This window comes from Manacus candei, unplaced genomic scaffold, assembly GCF_025592945.1.
Source record: "Manacus candei isolate 608988 ecotype Guabito, Panama unplaced genomic scaffold, ASM2559294v1 h1tg000014l, whole genome shotgun sequence".
NCBI lineage: Eukaryota > Metazoa > Chordata > Aves > Passeriformes > Pipridae > Manacus > Manacus candei.
The window spans coordinates 41,321,224-41,343,385 of NW_026138062.1; the positions used below are offsets into that span (position 1 = coordinate 41,321,224).

Here is a 22,162-nt window from a genome sequence, read left to right on the forward strand (position 1 = left end):
GCCAAGCGTTTGCTGTTCTTTAATGGGAAGCACCAGGTCAGACTTTTGTCTCAATAGAAAGTCCTGGGGCGAATTTAATAAAATAGGGTGATTCTTCAATCTCCATCCTCTACTGTTTCAGGCTATCTGTTGGTGTACGGAAATATTAGTGAAATTTTTATTTGTAGCCATGAGGGAAAGTTTAGAGGAAAGCTGGGGTTTTGATACAATCATATGCTTTTACTGGGTTAGAGCCCTAGGCCCAGAATTATATCATGGTTCCAAGCATAAACAAAATTAAAGAGAAATATTTTAGTACTTTTCCTCTACGACAATATTTCTCCCATGCACTCTGAATGTTGTTAAAGAGTTTCTAACCACTGTATTATAGCAAAAGAGCAAGATCTTGCTTATATTAAAGGATGTAAAATATATTTATGCAGACATTGCCTGATAAATTCTCAATATATTTTGTTACCACAGTTCTCTCATATTATTTAAACCTTTTAAATGCATTCCTAGGTATGACAATGTGTCATTATGCTTTCGGAGATGTGTGCTTTAACATAGTCTGCAGGGTGACTGCTAAAAAACATTTCCAACAGCAGGCATTCTTGAAAGTGGATTAATAAAGGACAAGAGCCTCAGTGACAACAAATGTGTGACATCTAGCCAGAACACGAGTGCTATGCAGATGTCACTCATTTTTGTAGAAATCTCATTAAATTTGATGCTTGGATGTAATCATTCATGGTGTCAGTCACATGGTTAATGCAGAAAGGCTTTTCTCCCAAGGGCTGTGTTATTGCTCAGGATGTCTGAAGCAATTTTTTAGCTGAGAATAGCCAATTGAGGAAAAAACGCCTGGTCTGCTCAAATGCTTATCTGGAAACTACACAGAAAATGACTGGTCATAAATGCACTATAGTGCAGTTGACCTTCATAAAGAAGACATTTGTGATAGGCTCTTATGCAGCTCTAGGAGCACTGGAAACCCAGTGTCAAGGACATTAGTCAGTTATCTCCTTTCAGAGCAATTCCGTAGATTGATACTTCGTTTCAGGACACGCACGACTGCATTTTGGCAAATTTGTTTTATGTATCTTTTTATTGTTGGACTGATCATCCTGAGAGGTTGTTAGATTGCTTGCCATGGTACAATGTTAATATAAGAGTTCTTGAAAAACAATTGCCAATAATAGCTGTAGCCACTCAGTGAGACAGTGCCCTTTCCTGTGAATCCCAAAATATGTGCTGATTTACTCCATTGCTACCTGACCAGGATAATTCTTACTTTTACCAAACAACTAAGAAACCTGATATGTAGCAGTTCATGAACATGATTTTCTTGACCTGAAGATTTTCCTTTTTGAATGACAAGATGCACTGGCTTGTCATCAAGAAAATGAGAGGTCAAGAAAAAGAGTATAAGAGGCAGTAACTACAGAAGAGCAGAAAAGGTGGATAAAAGTAGCATAAATTCCTTTTGCTATTCCCAGCTATGACATACGATGTATTTGTACATGGTGGAGAATGAGAAGATGGAGAGCAATTTTGTTGCATAGTAGATGCTATAGACAATATGGTTTTAGTGGATACATCCATAACTGCAGTCCCTCTATGTGTGGGAACCCAAGTGGTTCCTATAAGGTACATAAGGGCCTAGGGGAGATGGAGAGGTTGTAACCCAGTGAGTACCAGGATGGACAGGAAGGTTAGACTCAAGGTTGGAAGGTAAGAAAGAGAAGAAGTTGATTGACTATTGCAGCCTGAATACTCTTGACTCATTTCAGGGATGAGGGTCAAGAGAAATTCCTGGTGTCATGCCCGAGAAGTTCTTTAGTGTTACCTATGTCATGTTGTGCTCCTTTGCCCTGACAACTTCTCTGCCTTGTACTAACTTAAAAATAGTGAATTTGGATGAGGCAATCTTGAGAGGCTGAGGATTGTTGTGAGCTCAGATTCCAGACTGCAGTCCATAACCTCTGAGCTGTATATTTGTGTAGTGGCAGTTGTAACTTGACACAAAATGTGTGGACAATGCAGGGAACTCGAATTTCACTTAAGGTGTAAAAGCACTAGTAAGCTATGAATTGCATCATGAATGACATTGCTAGAAGGTCCCAAATACAGTAATAGACTGAGTTTTGGAAATGTTTCTTTCCTTGGCATGGCCTGCTGACTACCTTTTGTGCTATAGGTTATCCCTTGCCAGCTGTCCTATTTCTGATCCATGCTGTTTCCTTCACTCTCTGCAGTCATAGTGTGTGCATCAGCACTCCCAGGACTACATGTGCCCCTTTAAGCACTGAGTTAATAAACATCACTTAATCTTATCTATATTTTAGTACTTGTTTCCAGGCACTGTTTTGATTGAAGTTATAGGTATGAACTAAGTTGATGTTTTTAAAAAGCTTCTTAGAACAAAGGATCTTTTTTAAACTCTTGGAAAAAAATATTTTAAAGATATGAATCTCTTTCCCTTTCATATCATTAAAAATATTATAGAAAAAAAGGTCCTGTTACAAGATCAAATTGCTAGAAATATTTTGATCTGGAGTCTATGGGCTAAAGGACTGATGCTCCATTACAGTAATATACTATCTTCCAGCGTTGTAAATGTTTTAGTTGATACACTGAAGAGGACCAAAGTAGAGATCTGAGCTCTGGCCCTGATCCTATGTGCTCTTCTGGTGTCAGCCAGCCCCTATCACAATGTCAACCCTGTGAAATTATGATTTTCCAACCAATGCTTTGGCACAGTTAATGGATTATTGTGGACCAGGGCAGATCTTAACAGGCAATTTGTCATGCCCATCCTGAGGGGAGGGGGACTGGGAATGTAACTGTGTGGATAGGAACTCTTTTGTACCCATTGGCCTCAGGGAGCAGTTCTGTCTTGTGGACGCATTCTGTGAGTCCAATTAATGGGGTCTGTGCTCAAGGCATCTTCCTGGCCTTTGTTACAGCTCAAACATAATTTCGAGGACCAGCAAGAATCTGCTGACCTTGTTTACGTTTCATTTAATAACGTTGTGTTTGAAGGCCTTTAAACCCAAGTGCTTGTCTTTAAGTTTTATTGGCAATATCACAACAGAAAGGAGCCGGGTGGTCAGCCTAACCAGTAGTTCCTGCGTTATATTTGCTCCAGGTCACTGGAGTTCAGAGGAAACATTGCTTCTAAAAAAATACAGCATGAAAGTGGATTTGTTGCTTAGATTGGTAGCTTTGCCAGTCTACAAGATTAATAGCTTTAACCTTTTTATTTTATTTGTAGACCACAAAATGTGTACTCTTATATCACAGATTGTAGTCACAAAGACTTTCATCCCTTCACACTCCAGGATTGCTCTCTGCTCCATTTCAAGATCTTGCAGCTTCCAGGTAGTTGTTTGATCTTAATGCTCATTTTACTCACAGTAGGCATGCACAGTGCATTTAGTTAGCTCCTAAGGTACAGTCTTAAAATACATGTTATATATTGTAAAAGGAAGATGATTTTCCACTAAATTTTAAAGAATCTTCCTGTCATTTTTTTTTTTTTTTGTAGTAATATTTGTATTGTATTAATTAACTTTGTATATGCTAATAACTTTCCAAGGGTGTAAAATATTGATGCAGAGAATTAAGAGGACTGGACTTTCTTTTCTTTTCTCTAGAAAGACACAATGTCTGTTGACATCCATAACAACATAAAACACAGTTTGAGCAGTAAGAGTGAAAAAGATAATAAAAGTGAACAATGGTGAACAAACTATTATTAAGATACCCAAAAAATAATTGGCATCTAAATCCACTAAAATCCTTAAATGTAGATGAATGAAATAGTTCTGGAAACAAAGTTAAGTGTATTAATGCTTAGAGAGCAGGGGTGTATTTGTAATATAACTGACACCAATAATTTATTTATCTTTCAATTTCTTCTAAAGTATATTTTATAATAGGTATGTATTATATAAAATATTCTTATAAAATTATTTTATAAAATAATAGAATCATAGAATCATTGAGGTATGAAAAGACCTCTAATATCATTGAGTCCAATCATTGACTTGACACCATTATGTTCACCACCAAACCATGTCCTCAAATTCCACATCCATATGGCTTTTGAACACTTCCAGGACTTGTGATTCCTCCTTTTCCCTGGGCAGCCTATTCCAATGCTGTCTTTCGGGCCTTTCCATGCTACCTTTCTTTCCCTTTCAGGAAAGCAATTTTTCCTTATATCTAATATAAACCTCCCCTGAAACAACCTGAGTCCATTTTCTCTCATCTGGATGCTTGTTACATGGGAAAAGAGATTGACGCCCACCTCACTACAGCCTCCTTTCAGGTAGTTATAAGGAGTGATATGTCTATATATATAACTATATAAAAATATAAATTATTAAAAGGACTAGATGTGCTGAAATGATTTTTAACATGATCTCTGATGAATAAAGGATACATGCATAAATAATTTCCCTCCATTTTATTTATTTGAAATATTTTTTTTGTTATGGAAGATGGCACATTTTGTTAGTTAACTTTTCAAATTCAAAACTTGAGCAAACTTGCCTGGCTACTGCATTGCTGTAGTTCCCTTGCAAAGACCTAATGGTCATCTTCTTTGCTACACTCTCTCAGACTAAGTTACCTTGTAGTGTAAACCTTTGATACCTTTGTTTACATTGTATACATTGCAGAAAGTTAAACACTGAATAAGTAATTTTGGGACTGGTACTCTTTGCTCCTTTGCAAGTAGGTGGAGAAATCTTAAAGAAAGATAGTTTGGAGATGACCTAGCTCCACAGACTGTTGTAAAGCAGTGTGTAATGCAGCATCCAACATCTGTCTGAGTAACTTGAAACCAATGCTACTTACAAACAAGACTAATAAGAGGTGATAGAATTAATTTGACAATTTAATGTTACCAAAACAAGTAATTTATTATGATAAAAAGCTTTCATTTATTAAAGAAATGTTAAAATACTGGAAACTTGGTACCATTGATTAGGCACTGCAGCTTTCACAGATATAAAAAAATCCTTTAACTTCACAACCTTGTGTTCCTAACTCAGTCATGATGCTTCTAAAAAGAAATGTGATGCATGAAAGGGATAACTGTGAAAAGTAACTACATTGGTGCTTGTGATATCATTATCACCTCCAACAATATGGAGGTTAATATAGCAAAAATCACTCACTCTGTTCTACATGTTTGAAGAACTGTCCCCATCCAGATGAGATGAGTATCATGACAAGTTTTGCATTGATCCTCTAATCTGAAAGAAACTCCTTGGTGTTCTTGGAAACTGCTGCTAAATCAGGACTACTACTCACATCAGTGAATGTGAAAGAGGTCTCTACTCTTAACTGACTATTGGCATGATGGCCTTTGTGAAAGCATGTTAGACTGCTGCGTGGTGTTCTCAACTTCCCCTATTTTTCTTTGCTGAACTACAGATGCTTTTCTCCAGCCAACCCTCGAAACTTGCAGAAGAAAGAGCAAGGAGTATGCAATAACTGACTTTGGCAGGAGATTTTTTCTCAATTTTTTCTTTATTGTAGCCTGTGACAAAGCAGGGCTTCAAATGAGTTCATTAGAAATTGTGTGTTTTAAGAGCAAAGGGATGCTTTTTGCCAAAAGTAGCCTTTACCTATGTCTTCTGCTGGTGTTCAAAAACTCCAAGACTATGAGTAATAGATTTTGCACCGATGAGACAAACTGAAAAATACTGTTGACCTTTTTAAGTGTAGTTAATTGCATCAATGCAAGGTAATAAGGGTCAGCCTCTTCATGGTGTCAACCTTTCCATGATATAAGTATTTGATGTTCTAAATGTCTTTACAGTGAAACATGGAGGAAACACAGGATCATGAAAATATCCATTGTAATGAAAATATGAAAGTACAGATAGCCTCAGATTTCAACAGGTGAGGAAATAAAAATGAAATAAGCCATTTTTTGGAAGATATGCTTTAAAAAACAAATTAATTCACCAAGCAGGTACTGTCTCGAGGAAAGATGACACATTGCTGGCTCCAAGATCACCTGAGACATCTGTGAGAGGCAAGTCTCCTGGCTGGTACTGCGGTGTTTGGTAACCATGTTTGTGATCATATCATTAGTGTCAGAACACGACATGCATATTTATCCTGTGTTAGAGCCTTCTGCTTTGGTAATCACTTTTTTGTGAAAAATCAGTACAGAGACAGCTCAACCACTGGTGTGCCAATGATAGATGGAAAACCAACCCAGCTGTAACATTCTGCTAATATACTTGTCTGCTACTATTCACTGCAAGTTGAAGATCTGGGTGGATAATCAAGGGCTGGTAGCCAGACAAAACAAAGCACATGACATGAGAAACCTATTCTTGGATTGATGTCAAGGACAGGGTTTACATTCATAAAAATCATAAATCACTTCTGCTTCTTAAATAGCTTTTGACTTCATGTTCCGAGGAAAACATTTGTTGATTGTGTAGCAAATATCTATATTCTCCTGTAAACATTCTTGTTTTCATTGCAAACAGGTATTCTGCACATATTTTCCTTGGGTGAGCAAACAACAAAAGACATAAATGAAGTGAAATCAGGCAATTACTTGGGTGTCAGGAATGTAAGTCCATAGCTGTGATTTTTGTTGTATTCATTCATTTCCACTAAAACTATTTCTTTGATCATCAGACATACATGATTCCTGTTATGGGCTTGCACTGAAGTAGCACATTTGTGCAGACCTGGTGCCAGAGTAGTTACCAGACTCTGTGTTCTCTTCTGGGTGTCCTTGAGGTGTATCAGCCTATATACACCTTCTTCTGCCTTTATGGGCTCTGATGATTGTCTTCCAGAAAAGTAGTGCAGTGGCATTCAAGGTTTTAACACTATCTGCATCATTGCCCTGATGGAGGGCAAATCTGGTGCAGAGGGTGCGTGCCTTTTATTTAACTTTTTCCAATACACAGTTCAGCGTGTTGGCTGAAGCTGTTGACACAGGTTCCCCTGAGGTAATCTCTGTTCAATTTTAGAGTAGGACTAAACTCAACGACAGAAGCAAATACTTGGGTTGCTGGAGATGCCCTAAATTGTGCCCTACACATCCAGGTGCTCATTTGCTCGTCACCTGATTTCTGTGTTCCTGGCTCCTCTGCCTCAGAAAGAGGCTGGAAGACACCCTGATCCCACCTAAAAACTACCTGCAGGTATAGCATGCTCTTAAGAAGAAACTGTGTTTTTGAGTCTGGGTTTGAGACAGATAAAAAGAGATATCCTACCTCGTAGATGTCCATTGCAGTTGCTGAGCTAAGTTGTAAGTGATTTGCATTGTCTCTTCTGCCTTAAATCAATTCTGGCCTTTGATCTGAATCCTCTCTCTCATCCTCCCCATATTCAGAGAGTAAAGGACCTCTCTGGGGACCTCCAAAGAATCAATGTGCATATCTAGAGGAGATCATGGATCTCAGATGGATAAATAAAAGATCATGACTTATTTTTTTGGGTACCTAATAATAAAAACAACTTGTGATGTTGAATTGCAAAGAATTTTGTAGAGCTATATTTTGGAGAGGAAATGCTTTTGCAAGTTAGGAAATAGCCTTCCTGAATATAAACAAATGATGTCAGGTATGTCAGGACAGCTCACCTTTGCAAGTCACTGTTGACTAGCGTGAGACCACCAGAACACTTCTCATTCACGACCCACTCCAAGATTAAAATGCAAGACATTTAAGCTGGAGAGCTAATGTATTACCTGACAGGCTCAGCTGCTGTCAGAACATCTCTTCTTAATGAAATCCATAATTCAAGTTATTGGTAGCATTAGAAAAAAGAAATTGCTAGAGAACACTAAAAAAGTTTTTCTTACTTTGATATACATAGTTTAATAACATTTTCAAAGCACTTAGAGAAGTATTTATGTTTGAGTAGTAAGTGCTGATGGGACTTGAATCCTGATTTTGTCCAAGCATGATCTAGAATATCTTCTCATATATACTTATGAAATGTTCCTGAAAGAGATTTCCTAGGTTAAAATAATTATTGAAATAATATTAGACATGTATTTCACTGCAACTTACTTAAATTCACAACCTGTGGGGTAATGAATTTGAAAATTTAAATTTTGGTTTAAAAAATTTGTAACATCGTAGAGAGTTGCAGAATAGAAACTTGGTACTGTCTTAACTTTGTTTTTCACACTTATACACGTGCACACACACACACATATAGGTACATATGTAGTAAATTCAGAAATCTTCTTGCACCATTAATTGCCTTCTTATAAGTAATAAGACTCAAAGGAATTGAGATTTATGTGGCACTATTCATTCTCTGTTCTCCATATAGTCTTTCATGGGTGGTATTTTTGTAATTTAACTTCCGTTGTATAATGCAGAGCCAAGAAGAACAAGGGCAAAAATAATGACCCATTTAGTTCTCTGGCATGTATTCAAGGCAACTTCCAATAGAGTAAATAGCAAGAATAGTTTCAAAAAAGATAAATATGATTTAAGGATACTCCATGCTTTCCCCACAATAAATGATACTGAGATATTGCACTTGCTTAAAAATATGGTGTTGAATGTCTCTCTGTTAAAGACCACAATGATAGTTACGAGCAACAGAAGTCTGAAAAGAGTTTGTTTCTCCTTCCTCTATCTGAGGAGACTGCAACAAGTCACTTCTAATTAAGTTCTGCAAAACAGTCCTTGGATTAAAAATAATGAAGCAGTTGAATGCATAATTAGGTATAAATTTAGTCAATTTGCTAATAGCAGTAATTCTGATATTCACAAATATCTAAAGGAGGGAAAATGAGATTATTTTAATTTATTCTGTATGTCCAATTTATTTCCTGTAGAAATGTTGTAAGCAGAACAATTTTTCAAGAAAGAATTACAATGATATATTAAAAATACCAGATGAACCTCACAATATAAGTAATGATTGAAATGCTGTTATAGGCTGGTATGATATTATCAGTATTCAACACTGGTATTTTCTGCAGGAGGAAAAGGAGAGAGAGTAAGGTCAGAACAAGGATGTGCTGTAAGTTTGCATATCAGTATGTGTAAGAGTTCATAACAAAGCTTCTGCTAATTCTGTTTGGCCACAGGCTGTAACATTTAAAGCAAAAGGATGTTTTGTAATATGCACAAAATGAAATTTTAACTAGAAACTATACTGAATATAAAGAATAATACAGCTTTGGATTACAGACTTGACTGCATAGTGGGAATGGGTTTTCTTCATAGATGATGACTTCATTTGTCAGGTGGAATTCTTCAGAGTTTACAGAAATATTTATTGAAACATCTGTTTCTGCTGCTATCTTCTCCTAAGCAATGTCCTGTATCACCAAAAGCTAAAACTAAAGAATTTTGAAAGGTGCTGCAGTTTGGGGTCATCAGTGTTAAATTACACACCACTGAGTGCATCTATAGGCTGAGATAGGGGGAGAAAAAGGAATTAGAGATACTGAAATGAAAACGAAGTTCCTGTAAAAGTATAAGGAGAGATAGATTAGATTCTCATAAATATTTTGGATTTTTGAACTGTTGAAGCCTATAAGGACTAGTCATTACTAACTCTACACTGAATGTACTTTAAACATTTTCTGCAATACAAAACAAAACCATCCTACATTTCTTGGTGAAAGCAATACTGACACTGTAGGACCTTATTGCCCTCATTTGTATAGATTTTACAGATATCTTAAGGAAATTAACGACTTCAGCAAAGGATCCATATCCTATAATTTCATGAAAACCAAATTTTATATCAGGACAAAAGCTGTTACACAGTACAAATCATTTTGTGAAAGTGATGCAAACATGGAAACAAGAAAAGGAGAAAATTGTAAGCAAAGTACATTTGAATTTAAATTCCATTACAAAGCAGTTATAGTTTTTATTTCAACAGTATGGTGACATGCTAATGAGACACACATAAATACATTCTGATACTGCTTACAGTGCTTTTTTTTTTTTTTAATCTCAAACCCCTTTTATTTTGTAGAGCAAATTCAATAAACTAATTTATTTAACCAGTATTCTTAAAAAATATTTTTGTGATCAGTCTATCCTAGATAATGACTAAGAGATTTTTGTCCTACGAAGTTCAATGGCATTAAAGTTGAGATTGCCTTGCCTATCCGTACAGCCTCCAGCTCCTGTCTGAGACAGACCAAAGGTGACACATAAGGTCTTGCATAACCCACAAGGATGAATCAGATTTCATAAGGCAGCTAAAATGATATTAAATATCTGTGATGAGTCAACTGAATACCACCGTCCCAATAGTGTCATAGCTCATAGAAATCTGACAGTCTTCAAAGTGTCTTTGTGGAAATATTTAACAATTACTTTCATCAAAATATGAAGAGCCCTGCAGTCAGCCAGAAACATTCTTTATCATTTAAGGCATATATTTGTCCTAAAAGTGATGGATAGGAACACATCAAGTCTAAAGATGTTGTGGAATGTGATAGAATAAGTATTTTTGAAAGATTATAATATCCAGATAGTTCTGATTATTTTTTTATCTGGAGATTTTAAAATGTTAATAAAATATCTACCTTGATTTATTCTTTCAAAAAATGTATAATCCACAGTAAGGCTACCCTGCTGTGCTACCTAGCAGGCATCCATTTCTCTTGACATTGCAGGACCCACCAGTTGTAATGCCAGTAAGTGGATGCAAGTCCTCATATCCCATCAGGCACTGAGCACACACACACACACAAATGGTCCAGAATGCAGAAATACTCTGCTTAATGGAATGCACATATGTGTTAGTGCCCTTCTTTATTTTAAACTAGTTGATATTCTTGATATGATCTATGATCCTGCAGGAAAAGGACTCTGTTCCTGTGCATAATCAGGAATGTTAAATGACAGGTAAAGCAATTTGACAGATTACAGGACTGGGTCTAAAGATGCAGTCAGCAGTTGGTGGTCACAACTCCATGTGTGAAAAAACCCAAATTCTTGTCATATTATGGTTTTTTTTTCATTGTTCACATCCGTAATTTTACCAAAGTTTGTATGGTCCCTCCTTTTAGAAAATAAATTAATATTTGTTAACTGCTAAACCTGAAAGAATGGCTTGACCATAAGATGAAATGTAAAAGCATCACACAAAAAAGCACAGAACTCATTATACCTACCTTCCACAGGTCTGTGAATGCTAATTGTCTGCATTTTAGTTAATCTGTAATACCTTCTGTGCTTCTACCTCTCTTAAAACCATGTTCATTAACCAACTGTCTTTTGTTTCTCTTTGCAATGTCAGCAGGTCAGTATATGGTGAAATTATTTTCAAAGACAGTAGGTTAATCATAAATGGTTTCAATAGTATAACATTCTAGGACTAAGCAGAGGCATCCCTGAAGGCCATATATTTAAATTCCCTGGTACAACTGTGTCTGGTGATTGTGTTTTCAGGGGGGCACCACAAGCATACTTACCCCTAACAAGCAGCTCCGTCTCATCTGACACGGTATCCGCTGCAGTCTGGACCCTGCAACCGTATCTCCCAGCGTGCATCAAGAGGATGTTCCTGATCATTAAATCTGCAGAGGACGCTTGCTGAAACAGGGATGAAGTGCTAGTTTAAAACTCAGTGAATCTGTGTTCAAGGTAGTTCACAAGGGTGTTTTTGTAAGGTTTGAGCAACTCTTGAATGCAGCTTTCATCTTGTAAAATGTATGTGCCCTAATACCCTCTTGTGAGGATTATCAGAACACTGCATTTATACAATTATTAATAGGGATTAAAGAAGAGGATTTCAGGTTTCTAATAACTTTGACTTTGCTTAAAGCACATTGTGCATATTTACACATTCAAAGAGAATTATTCCAAACTAACACAAAGAAATTCATTAAGGAGATAAACAGAAATATTTTGGATGCCATCCTTGGTATTGAAAAAGTCCTCTTAGAATTTCAGAACTTTCTTCCTCTTACTCTTCCCTACAATGCAGTGACATTATGTCTCACTACTGTGATGAAATTAAGATAATTTTAAGGATAATATTGATTGATTTTTATTAACATAGAGGAAGTTAATGTTAAATGTGATTGAGAAAATACAAACAGATTCTCATCCTTCCTGTTGAAATCTGTATGTATTTCAATATGAAACATGCAAAATGTATATAAAGAGAGAACCAGTTCAAATTTTTATTTTTTAGAATTTTATCAAACAGTGATTACAATGCCCCAAAATTATGAGCATAAAGGAGAAAATTTGAAAGTACAATAGATTTCTGAAGAATAAATGGCTTTGCTAAGAATCTCTACATTATTTCATAAATTCAAGCAATAATATGAGATTTTGAATGTACAAAATCATTGTTATATCCAAACTTACTGGAGACAATAAGTGTTTATCAGATATAGGGAACCCAAGTCCATATATATTGTTGATTTAATATAGTCACTGCTCAGGGAAACAGCACTCACACTGACCACATAGTATAGTAATGGCAGTTTACTTCCTCAATTACATGTCCTAAAAATGCTTAAAAGTTTTTGATTTAATACAAGCACGAACAATTTTGGTAAATTGCCAGAAGTACTTTTGTTCTTTTCAAAGTATTTTTTTTTCTCTTAATAGTCAAACGGAAATGCTTTTAGTGTATTAGCCAAGGATAGAAAAAATGTCTTGCAAATATTTCTAAATTATCTTACCACTGTTAATTTGTACAATACATGAACCTTAATTAATTTGTACAATACCTGAATATTTATATGCAACTTCTCGGTGTTTCACTTTAAGAAACATTTATTGAGTGTAGGCATTTCCTTTTTCAGATTTTGTTTTCCTTGCTAACCAAGCAGAGATTGATGGTCTTTCCTTGAATTATATGTTTTTGTCCCATGCAATGGTTCTAATTTGAGTAATTTTGATCCTGAGTGAGTAGAATTGTACCCTGCATTCAAAATAGAGTCTTACTAGGAATGTTAATGTTGATACTTCTCTAGCTGTGCTGGAAATTTGTCACTGACCTAGTTTCATATTTGCTTTTTTTTTTGGCACATACTTATTCTGTGCTCATGTAGATACACTCAAATCTTTATCCTTCTCAATCATTTGCAAGTTAGGAGCTCCCAATTTATAACCAGTCATTCATGTGTGGATGACCTTGTGGTTTGTAGGATTACATTTCTTGTCTGTTCCCATCAGTTAATTTCATCATCTGCTGTATTGGTAAGACGTCCAATTTTCTACCATACAATTGTCATTTGCATACTTTTATCTCTAGTGCCAAGGTCATTAATGAAAAAGGAAATAGGATTCATTTCAAGATCCAATCTTCTATAATTTAGTTTTTTCTTTTTAGGCAGCAGAATTCCTTTTCAGTATATTTTGGCATAACTTCTTCAGCCATTCTTCTCTTCATTTGCATTTTTGGAACTAAAATTGCCATAATATTCCATGTAGCACTAAGGCAAAATCTTTACTGAAGGATATTCACATGCAAAGAAGGAAAAGAGAGGTGGGACATCAAGGCTGCCTCTGAGACCAGAGTGAATATAGGCATGATCTATAGCTTAATAACCCTGTAGATCTAAGAGCATGATTACCATGGGACTGTTTTGCCTTCTGAAGTGGCCTAGATAATGATGTTGCTGGAGGGAAGGTACTTAGACCAGTCAGGCCATAACACAATTCCTATATTCGTGCTCTGGCATATCAGAAATCACAGCAGTGGAAAAGAATATCTGAGTTATCTACAGATCAAAATGCAAAAGAAGAGAATACACTCCTACCAGTAGTCAAATTCAGGATATAATTTTTTTAAGTCATCTAACACAGCAGCATTTCCTAGCTATTCAAACATGGGTTGCTCTAGATGATTAGTGATCTTTGTACAAAGCCTTAGTTATTAGGATAAGACCAGAATCAGTCCATGTTTGTCCTCTCTTGAGGGTAACTTACATTTAATGTCTGTTTTGTTTTTAAGTGGGAGGAATAGCATAATGGATAGCAATTGTCTGATTTCATTGCTCAGGAGCTGTTAAAATACTTGCCTGTCACTCTAACTTCAGGTTCAGAGAGTTCGTGACAGTGTGGATCCTAATATTCTTATCAGGAAAAATATATGTATTTCGTCTGCATACCTGTGTAACTGGGCAGACAAGCAGCAATTGAAAGAATCATTGTTGTAAGTGGAGAGCAGTGCAGTACAACAGATCTCCATGAAACACTTTTATTGCAGCATAACAGGATGTGCAGCCAGTATTGCTGAGGATGTGTGAGTGGAAAGATATTAAACTCACTTTGCTTAATACAGATAGATGTATGCTCAGACATTAGATTCTTGATCATGGGAAATAATGAGACATTTTAGCTTACATTTAGATAAGTAGGAGCTATGTTTGACCAGGACCCCTAAAAAAATACCGCATTACTGCTGTTCAGTAGCATTTATAAAGTGGTCTTTATTAGTTTTACAGACTCTTCCAAGTCATGGAAGACAGATTATTTTGCTGAGTAATTTATCCTGTAGTGGCAGGTTATAGGCAAGAGTTGCAGGGTCTGAAGGAGGTTAAACCAATGTGCTGGCCATCTACATCTTGAGAAAATCTCTACACCTTGTCATTGCAGTGGTGCTTAAACTTCAGTGATTAAATTCAGTTTAAAAAAATCTGCTAAGTGGGAATGCAACTGAGACTCCATTAAGAAAAGTATCTAAGGTCTACTTTTAGTCTTCTCTCACTGGAAAAAGATGTGATGCTTCAGCAAAAGCAGAGACATACCCTCCCCTTTGAGAAGACAAAAACTGCGTGACATGGATGTAAACAGTGTAGGAAGATCAACAACTAATCTTCAATGATTTTCAGGAGAGTTAAGTGTAACCTTCAAGGCCAGCATCAGCTATGGACCTACTGTAACACTGAACATACTGCTGGTCTTCATTAAGCAGCAAATAAATAATAATACAGATATCAATGCTATCTGTCATGATTAGTGTTTCTCTCTAAGACAACAAATTATCGTATCATTCATATTATGCCCCCAAACACACCATTCATGTGGTTCTGGGCAGCTTCAGTGCTGAATGTTGTGTCAATCTATGGCTCTTTCTGCTCCAGTGTGGCCTGTTATCTGAAGTCATAGTTATGTCTGCAATATATCTAACTAGCTTTACCTGTAAGGTATTGCTTGAAAGAATTTTTTGCAAAAATTGGTGCCACGTATACATTAACATTTGCTTTTGATGTGGAGATACTTCCCCAAACTCAAAAAGTCTGCAAGGAACATATATATACCTTGCTCAATAAGAATAACCTCATTGGATTTGTCTTTTGCACCCATTGCCCTAATGCTGGGGATTCACTGAGGAAAAAAAAAAGTCACCTTTCAGACAATTTACTGTTGGGGAATTAATACTTCTTCAGTCATTGCACATTCCCACAGAGAGGAAGTTGTATGTGGATTTTTTCCTTTCTATTTCATAAATCTTAAGAGTTTGTGAGTGGCTTTGCAATAAAGTAACTTTTACATACAGTTCTTTGAACGAAGAGAATTAAACTTGTTCTTCCCGTGAGAGTGAATTCATTGTCCTGAGCCAGTTGCTAGGAAACCTCTCTGTTAATCTGTCCATTCATTTACTGAGTTTTCATCTCTAAACCAGGGTGGTCCATTCAGTATACAACCTTTTCTTCCAAAGGCTTTGCACACAAAGCATCTCTAATCTACCTTCATTTGAAGTGGAGCTCACAGTTACACGCTAGAGCACCTAACATCTATTAAGTCTCTTTTTCCCTTCTCGCTACTTCTTCCATGGAAGAATTACACTTTGGGTTGATTATTACAGTTTATCACATATGTGCAAACTACAGAATCATATGTAGAATATATATATGAATTATCAATCTCTTGTCATTGTATCAATCCCAACTTTCTTTTAATTTGCTCATTTTACTGCTCGTTTTCCACATTGATTGTGGAAAATCATTCCTCTCTTCCACACTCCAACTGCAGTTCTTTGAATTTATCTTGTAAAGAGGGACAAAAAACCAAGGAAGTTCATAATGCTGCGTAGTCAGCAGAGATGACATGGTGACCTGCAACACTGAGCTTCTGCACTATAAAGGCTTGAGGGCAAGAAAACCTACCTATTATTGTGCAGAGGATTCAGGTTAGGAACTCAACCTGGATAACATACTGTTTCTTTGCTTGGAAAGAATATGCCTAAAAAGAGTAGTGAGACTATTACAAATTATCATGATTCAAAAAAAGCTTAAATCAATGGGAAAAAAAGAGTGGGCAAACACTGATTGCCATTGCAGGAAAATGTTTATGATGAAAGTCTGGGGGTGTTTGAGGAATTTCTTTACTATGACTACAGGGGTTTATCAAGGCTTGCTGGTTGTCATTTAAATCTCTTGGCAGTGAGAGGTAAAGATGCTTTCCTACAAAGTGGTTTCTATATAGGAGAATGCTTGGGAGTTACAAAAAGACTGAAAAAGTTATATTCTGTATAAACTGAGAGCAGTAAAACAATGCTGTGGAAGTAAACAGGACTGGGTGAGCACTGGTGGCTGAGTGGATGTCAGAGAGTGATGGGGTGTTGGAAGTGGATAGGGAGGATTTGTGTGGAGAGAGCAGAATTGAGTGGGCAATTTCTCCTGCATTTTTGAGGGTTTTACCTTGATATGACCAGGCACAGACAGTAAAGAAACTGCACAATCAACATGGCTTCAGGCTCTGAAGCCAAGACAAAGGAGGATCTGTGCCAAGATTAAGGTGGAGTCCTAAAAGGTAAACGTATGTTCTCACCTTGTATGAGCACCTGCCATAATCCAATTAGAAGTGGTCAATAGGGTATGTGTACATTGTGAACACTTTCATGTAGCCAATAATGTAGAAGAAGAAATCACGTGCCGGGGTGTAGTAACGGTATTTAAAGGGCATCTTGGTAAATAAAGACGGACATTTTGCGGATCACATTGGTTGCGTGCGTTTGTCTCGAGCCCCTCTGCTGACAGATTTGAGTCAGCTTGAAATGCTGCAAGTGCATCTCAAGTGCAGCTTGAATTTCTGCAAATGAGTTTAATTAATTTTATCAAAGGAAGGTAGAAAAAGAGATGAAGATAAATGAGTATCAGATGTCAGGTAGTATGTCATGTACTGGGGTGGTTTTGTGAAATCTAGGGATTAAATAAAACACAGAAAAAGCATTGAGAGTGGGAAGGAATGAGAAAAGAGATGGCTTATGAAATGGTAAGCTTCAGGGCAGAGAGGCCCACTACACTCATGCTGCTAAATCCATGTTCTGTATCTGAGATGTTATTACCAGGAGAAAAAAGGAAGAAAAGACCTAATAGTATGTGCTACCTGAGCTTCTATTCAAAGATGGAGAAAGAGGGGAAAAAGAGAGCATCGTGGTACATATATGCTCAGATTGGAAGGGTAGTGATAGTGATGAAGAAAATTACATCAATGAAAGCAAAACCCATATGGGACAAGTGTGCCATTTTGACAAGACATCAAAACACAGAGCACAAAAACAGACACATGATTGGGATTTCATTAATCTGCTGCATAAAGAGCGTTGTGTCAGCCTTGCATGGTCAGATATTTATTAGTAGGGTCTATAGATGGTGGCACACACCAGTTCTAGCAAAGAAAGCCAACTAGGTGAGAAATAAAAAAAAAAAACATAAAAAAAACATTGAGGAGAGAGAGAAAAGGAAAACCGAAGACTCTTCCTGGTGTCCAACCAGAAGGAGTATTCTCATCTTGAGGCTCCCTCCAGGGCAGTAGGTGTCAAAGAGGAAGATGATGGTGATTACTTTTTTCCTTTTTTTTCCCCTAGTGTTGAAATCTTTTCTTTGGGACCTGCTCAAACTTCCTATTTGTTAATATTAATTAGAATATGCTAAATAAGAGTAGTTGTTGCACAGTGATTGATTGTTAAGCTTTTGCGTACATATATTTTTGGACAATATTTATGAAGTATTTATATGACCATTATATAATTGGCTGCATGCGGTGGCTTGGTTTACAAAACAAAAGACAAAGAAAGGGGACAAGAAGTAGGGGTGAGTTTCAGGACAGTGGGACCTTCTTCCCATGATACTTCTCTGTAACAGCATGATTGGGGTTTGAAGGTGCAAAGCCTCAAGAACAAAACCAGGGGTTTAGCAGTGTAAGGACTGCAAGGGAGAAATACTGCCAGGAAAGCTCCAGAAAGCACTGCCACAGAAGCTGGAGAGAAAAGCTGCAGAGCTGCAGGTGTAAAACAGGCAGCAGAACTGTAAATGGAAGGCTGTAGCACTAAGAAGGCTGATATTGATCAGTTGTTCAAACAATCCGTTGTGCTGTTATAGCCCAGGATAACACTGTATCAAGCAGTTAAATGATCCATCAGCTGCAAGTAAATGGGGGAAAGAATGGACTGTCATGATATATCTGTTATTTCTGTCAAGATTTTTTGTATCAGAACATTTCTTGTAAACAAGGAAAGGTACAAAATACCCTAAAAGAACTAACCAGTGTAAAAATTATCTGACTGTATTTCATTACTTCTTTATTATAATAATTTTTAATAGAAATTGGTATTAAGGAATGTTAAGAGGCTCCCACTTTCCAAAATGATTGGTTATCTCCCTTCTACAAAATAAAATTAAATAGAGGAGATTGTAGAAATTTTAAGCTTGAAAAAGACCTCTGAGATCACCAAATCCAACCATTAACTCAGCACCTCTGTGTTCACCATTACACTATATCCCCAGCTATAACATCATCCACAATCCTTTTGAACACTTTCAGGATTGGTGATTCCACCACTTCCTCGGGCAGCCTGTTCCAACATCTGACCACTCTTTCAGTGAAGAATTTTTTCCTAATATCTAATCTAAATATCCCCTGGTATAACCTGGTAATTTCTGCTCATCCTGTCACTTATTTGCTGGGAGAAGGCACCAATCCCCACCTCACTACAACCCCTTTCAGGTAGCTCTAGAGGGTAAAATGTCCCCCCTCAGTGGATCTTACTTATCATCACTCTCCCTTACTCTCTATTCATAGCCAAAGCCACAAGCATTTGCCTGCATCAGTTTACATACTTGTTCAGTTCTAGGAAATATTTGGAGTGTCTCTTTCTAATTCAGCATGATATAAATTCAATCAGTTCACTCATTATATCATGAAAGCAACACATGGTGCAGTATTATACTGTGTCTGGATGTTGGTTTGTAGTTACGAGTCATAAAACACAAATTTCAGGAATCCTTATGCCATTTTGTACCCTCCCGAATTTAAAAGAAATTGGTATTATCAAAAGACAAGTTTGGTTTTTTTTTATTTTTAAACTGCTTCTGGTCACTCAAATATATAATTGCTGTAGTGTGACAAAGGGGCAAAATCTGGTAATGAGCATAGGGCTGAAATGTCTGGAGATTTGAGCAGACAGTAATGTCTGTGTTCAAACTCTTTCATCAGCAGAAATGGATTGTGACAAACAGTGAAACAAATTGATAGCAATGAGGTTCATATTGTAGCTTTAACCTGAACTGAAATTCTCCGTGCATAGAGCATGTATCTTCTACAAGACTTCTGACAACTATTGCTGTTTTTCTCATGTGGGGAGGAAGGAGGTTATTAAATAAAGCCACTATTTAATTAGCCTTGTTTAGATTTACGTTGGATAAAGAGGAAAGACATTGTTATTAACAGCCTGCTGTTATAATTGATTCCATGTAGTGTAGAACTTACCACTGCCTTGTTAGAAAATGCTTAGGTAATTTTAATCCTAACTTCTAAAATATGCTTAAAGTACTACAACAAACGAAGAAGTGACTTGAAAATATTAGGAGAGGTGCAAATTTATGTACTTTCAAAGGTTCTAGGTAATAAGATTGAAGTCTCCAGTGCTAGATGGTACTTAAATGCATTGTCCAATCTTTATCTGGCCTTCTTTAAGTGAAGCAGTAGATTTCAATTCACTTCCATGTGAACAAATGACCACTCTAAAATATAACATGACAAGTTGTACTTATTGTTTCCCATCGTGGCAGTTTAAGTTAGGATCAAAGACCAAGGAGATTTTGAGACTAAATCACTTTCCTGAGTCTGAAAAGTACTTATGTGGGTGAAGGTGAGGGACACAAGCAATGCTACTGTTTTCCAGGCTGCAGATAACCACAGTAAATCATTTTGCTTGGTTGCCATAAAAACAATATTGTCTTTCAAACGCAGAGTTGGAACAACAATAGTTGGATGAAAATCTACTGACAAAATCAGATGTTTTTAGGTAGAAAAAGGATACCTCCATGAGAAAATTAAGGTCAATGGAGATCTCAGAAAAGAAAATTTTGAATAGAATTTTGAACACGACTTCTAGATTTGGCACAATGGACAGAAAATGAAAGTTATCCTGTAAAAACAGACAGGTCCATATTTTCTGTGTTCATGGGTTCACTCTGCTGCTAGAAGGAAATTTTGGAAGTTCAGATTTCCATGCAAAATTGTTTCTATTAATTGCACAGATTATCCGTCACAGAACCTAAAATGTTGTTGAGTCTGTTGTTGGAAAAAGTAAGACTTTACGGATGCCAAAGGATTCTAGGTTTATATAATCCTCTGCATTAGTGTTCTTCTACCAAATGCTCTGTGGAGTTATGCATACACAACATTTGGGATGATTTCCTTTCCTAGATTGCAGTCTGAGCTGTCAGTCCAGTCAAATTCAGTTGATCCCTTAACATTCCCTTCATGCACAGCTTTGTTCAACTTGAGATCCTTACCACACTTATCTTTTTGCCAGGCAAGTCCTTGAAGTACCTAAATTGCTATAGGTACTAAATCCTTGATAGCTCAGCAAATAACAGCAAAAAGCCTTCTATTTGTATAAAATTACTTCTCAGTATGAAAAATGATAACATTTATCTTTTGGTACAAAACTACAGATATAATTTAAAAACAAGTAAAGCGATATGGATTTTTTAAGAGAAGCTTTTCCTTTTAATTGTAATTGCTAGTGAGCATGCAATTTTAGTGAGTGAAAATTTATCTACAGCCCAAATAAATGTTACTTTGGTGATAGCTTTTATAACACTGCATTAAGCACTGGGATGCTCATCATACTTAACACCTGGGTCTGCCACAGTAAAAGTATGAGTAATGCAACCAGTGATGAGAGGTTTACAGTGGTTTTGTTATTAACAGGAACCTATTCAAATAATGTTCAATTTGTCAGGCTTTAGAACGAATAAACAAAACCCAAGCAAACCTGAACGTATTTTTACCTGACAAAGTATCAGCGTGTGCAGAAAAAATGGATGTATGACTTCATGCACACAAAAGATATTATTTTTCTTAAACATACTCCATTAAAAAGCATTTTGTTCAGGATCAGCTCATGCAATTTAAAAAATAGTTTTCCTTCCTATACATTTAGTGTTACATTTTGATGGTTGTATTCCTCAAATGAAGATAACTGTGCTTATAACCTTCACACTGATATACATCACTAATGTTTTTCAATTAAAAGCCTTATTGAAGTAAACACAAATTTTAAAAAACAAATCCACCAAGAGTACAGTATGCCTTCCATAGAGGCAAGAAGAAGAATAAATTGACTGCAGCTGACAAGACTTTTCATGCAGTTAACTTTGCTACATTGTACTCAAATTACATACATTAAGTTTTAAAATTTCCTGTCCTTTCCTTTGTGAACTTCATTTTCCCTGTTAAAATAGCATGGACATTTAATTTACATTTCATTAGTGAAAAGAGTGAGTTAAATGACTGTAGATTTATTTCCAAACTTGTTCACATTAAAGATTTCTTTCTAGTAAGAAAAGTTCAAACCATTTTATAAGAGACAGGTTTGAGTTACTTTATCATACTGTTTGATTATATGAAACTCTTTTTGAATCAAGTGGTAATATTTGAACTTGGTATGCCTATTTTTTCCATATGATTTTTATTGACTTAAATAATGGTTGCACAGTTAGAACATACCTCATACAGGGTAGTTGATAAATAAAATATAGTCCTTACTATTCAGATATTAAAATACACACTAGGCAAGTAAAGTGTTGGGAGGTAAGAGTATTTCAACAGCCATGTTACCTGTGAGAAAGACATCAATGTTTATAGCAGCATCCTTTCCATATTAAAGTCAGCAGAAGGATGTAAGTAGGATTTGATGAAAACTCCTTTCGATTCCCTCATAAATG

At 36.3% G+C, this 22,162-nt stretch overlaps 1 protein-coding gene across 5 annotated transcripts in view; it reads right to left on the minus strand.

The window, feature by feature from the left end:
• CNTN5 (contactin 5) overlaps positions 1 to 22,162 on the minus strand; it is a 603,369-nt gene that overhangs the window by 42,940 nt on the left and 538,267 nt on the right. For all 5 annotated transcript variants that reach the window (XM_051780168.1, XM_051780170.1, XM_051780169.1 and 2 more), the window contains one exon: positions 11,432 to 11,552. In XM_051780168.1, the coding sequence (XP_051636128.1) occupies positions 11,432 to 11,552 (121 nt within the window). The remainder of the gene's footprint in view (positions 1 to 11,431; positions 11,553 to 22,162) is intronic.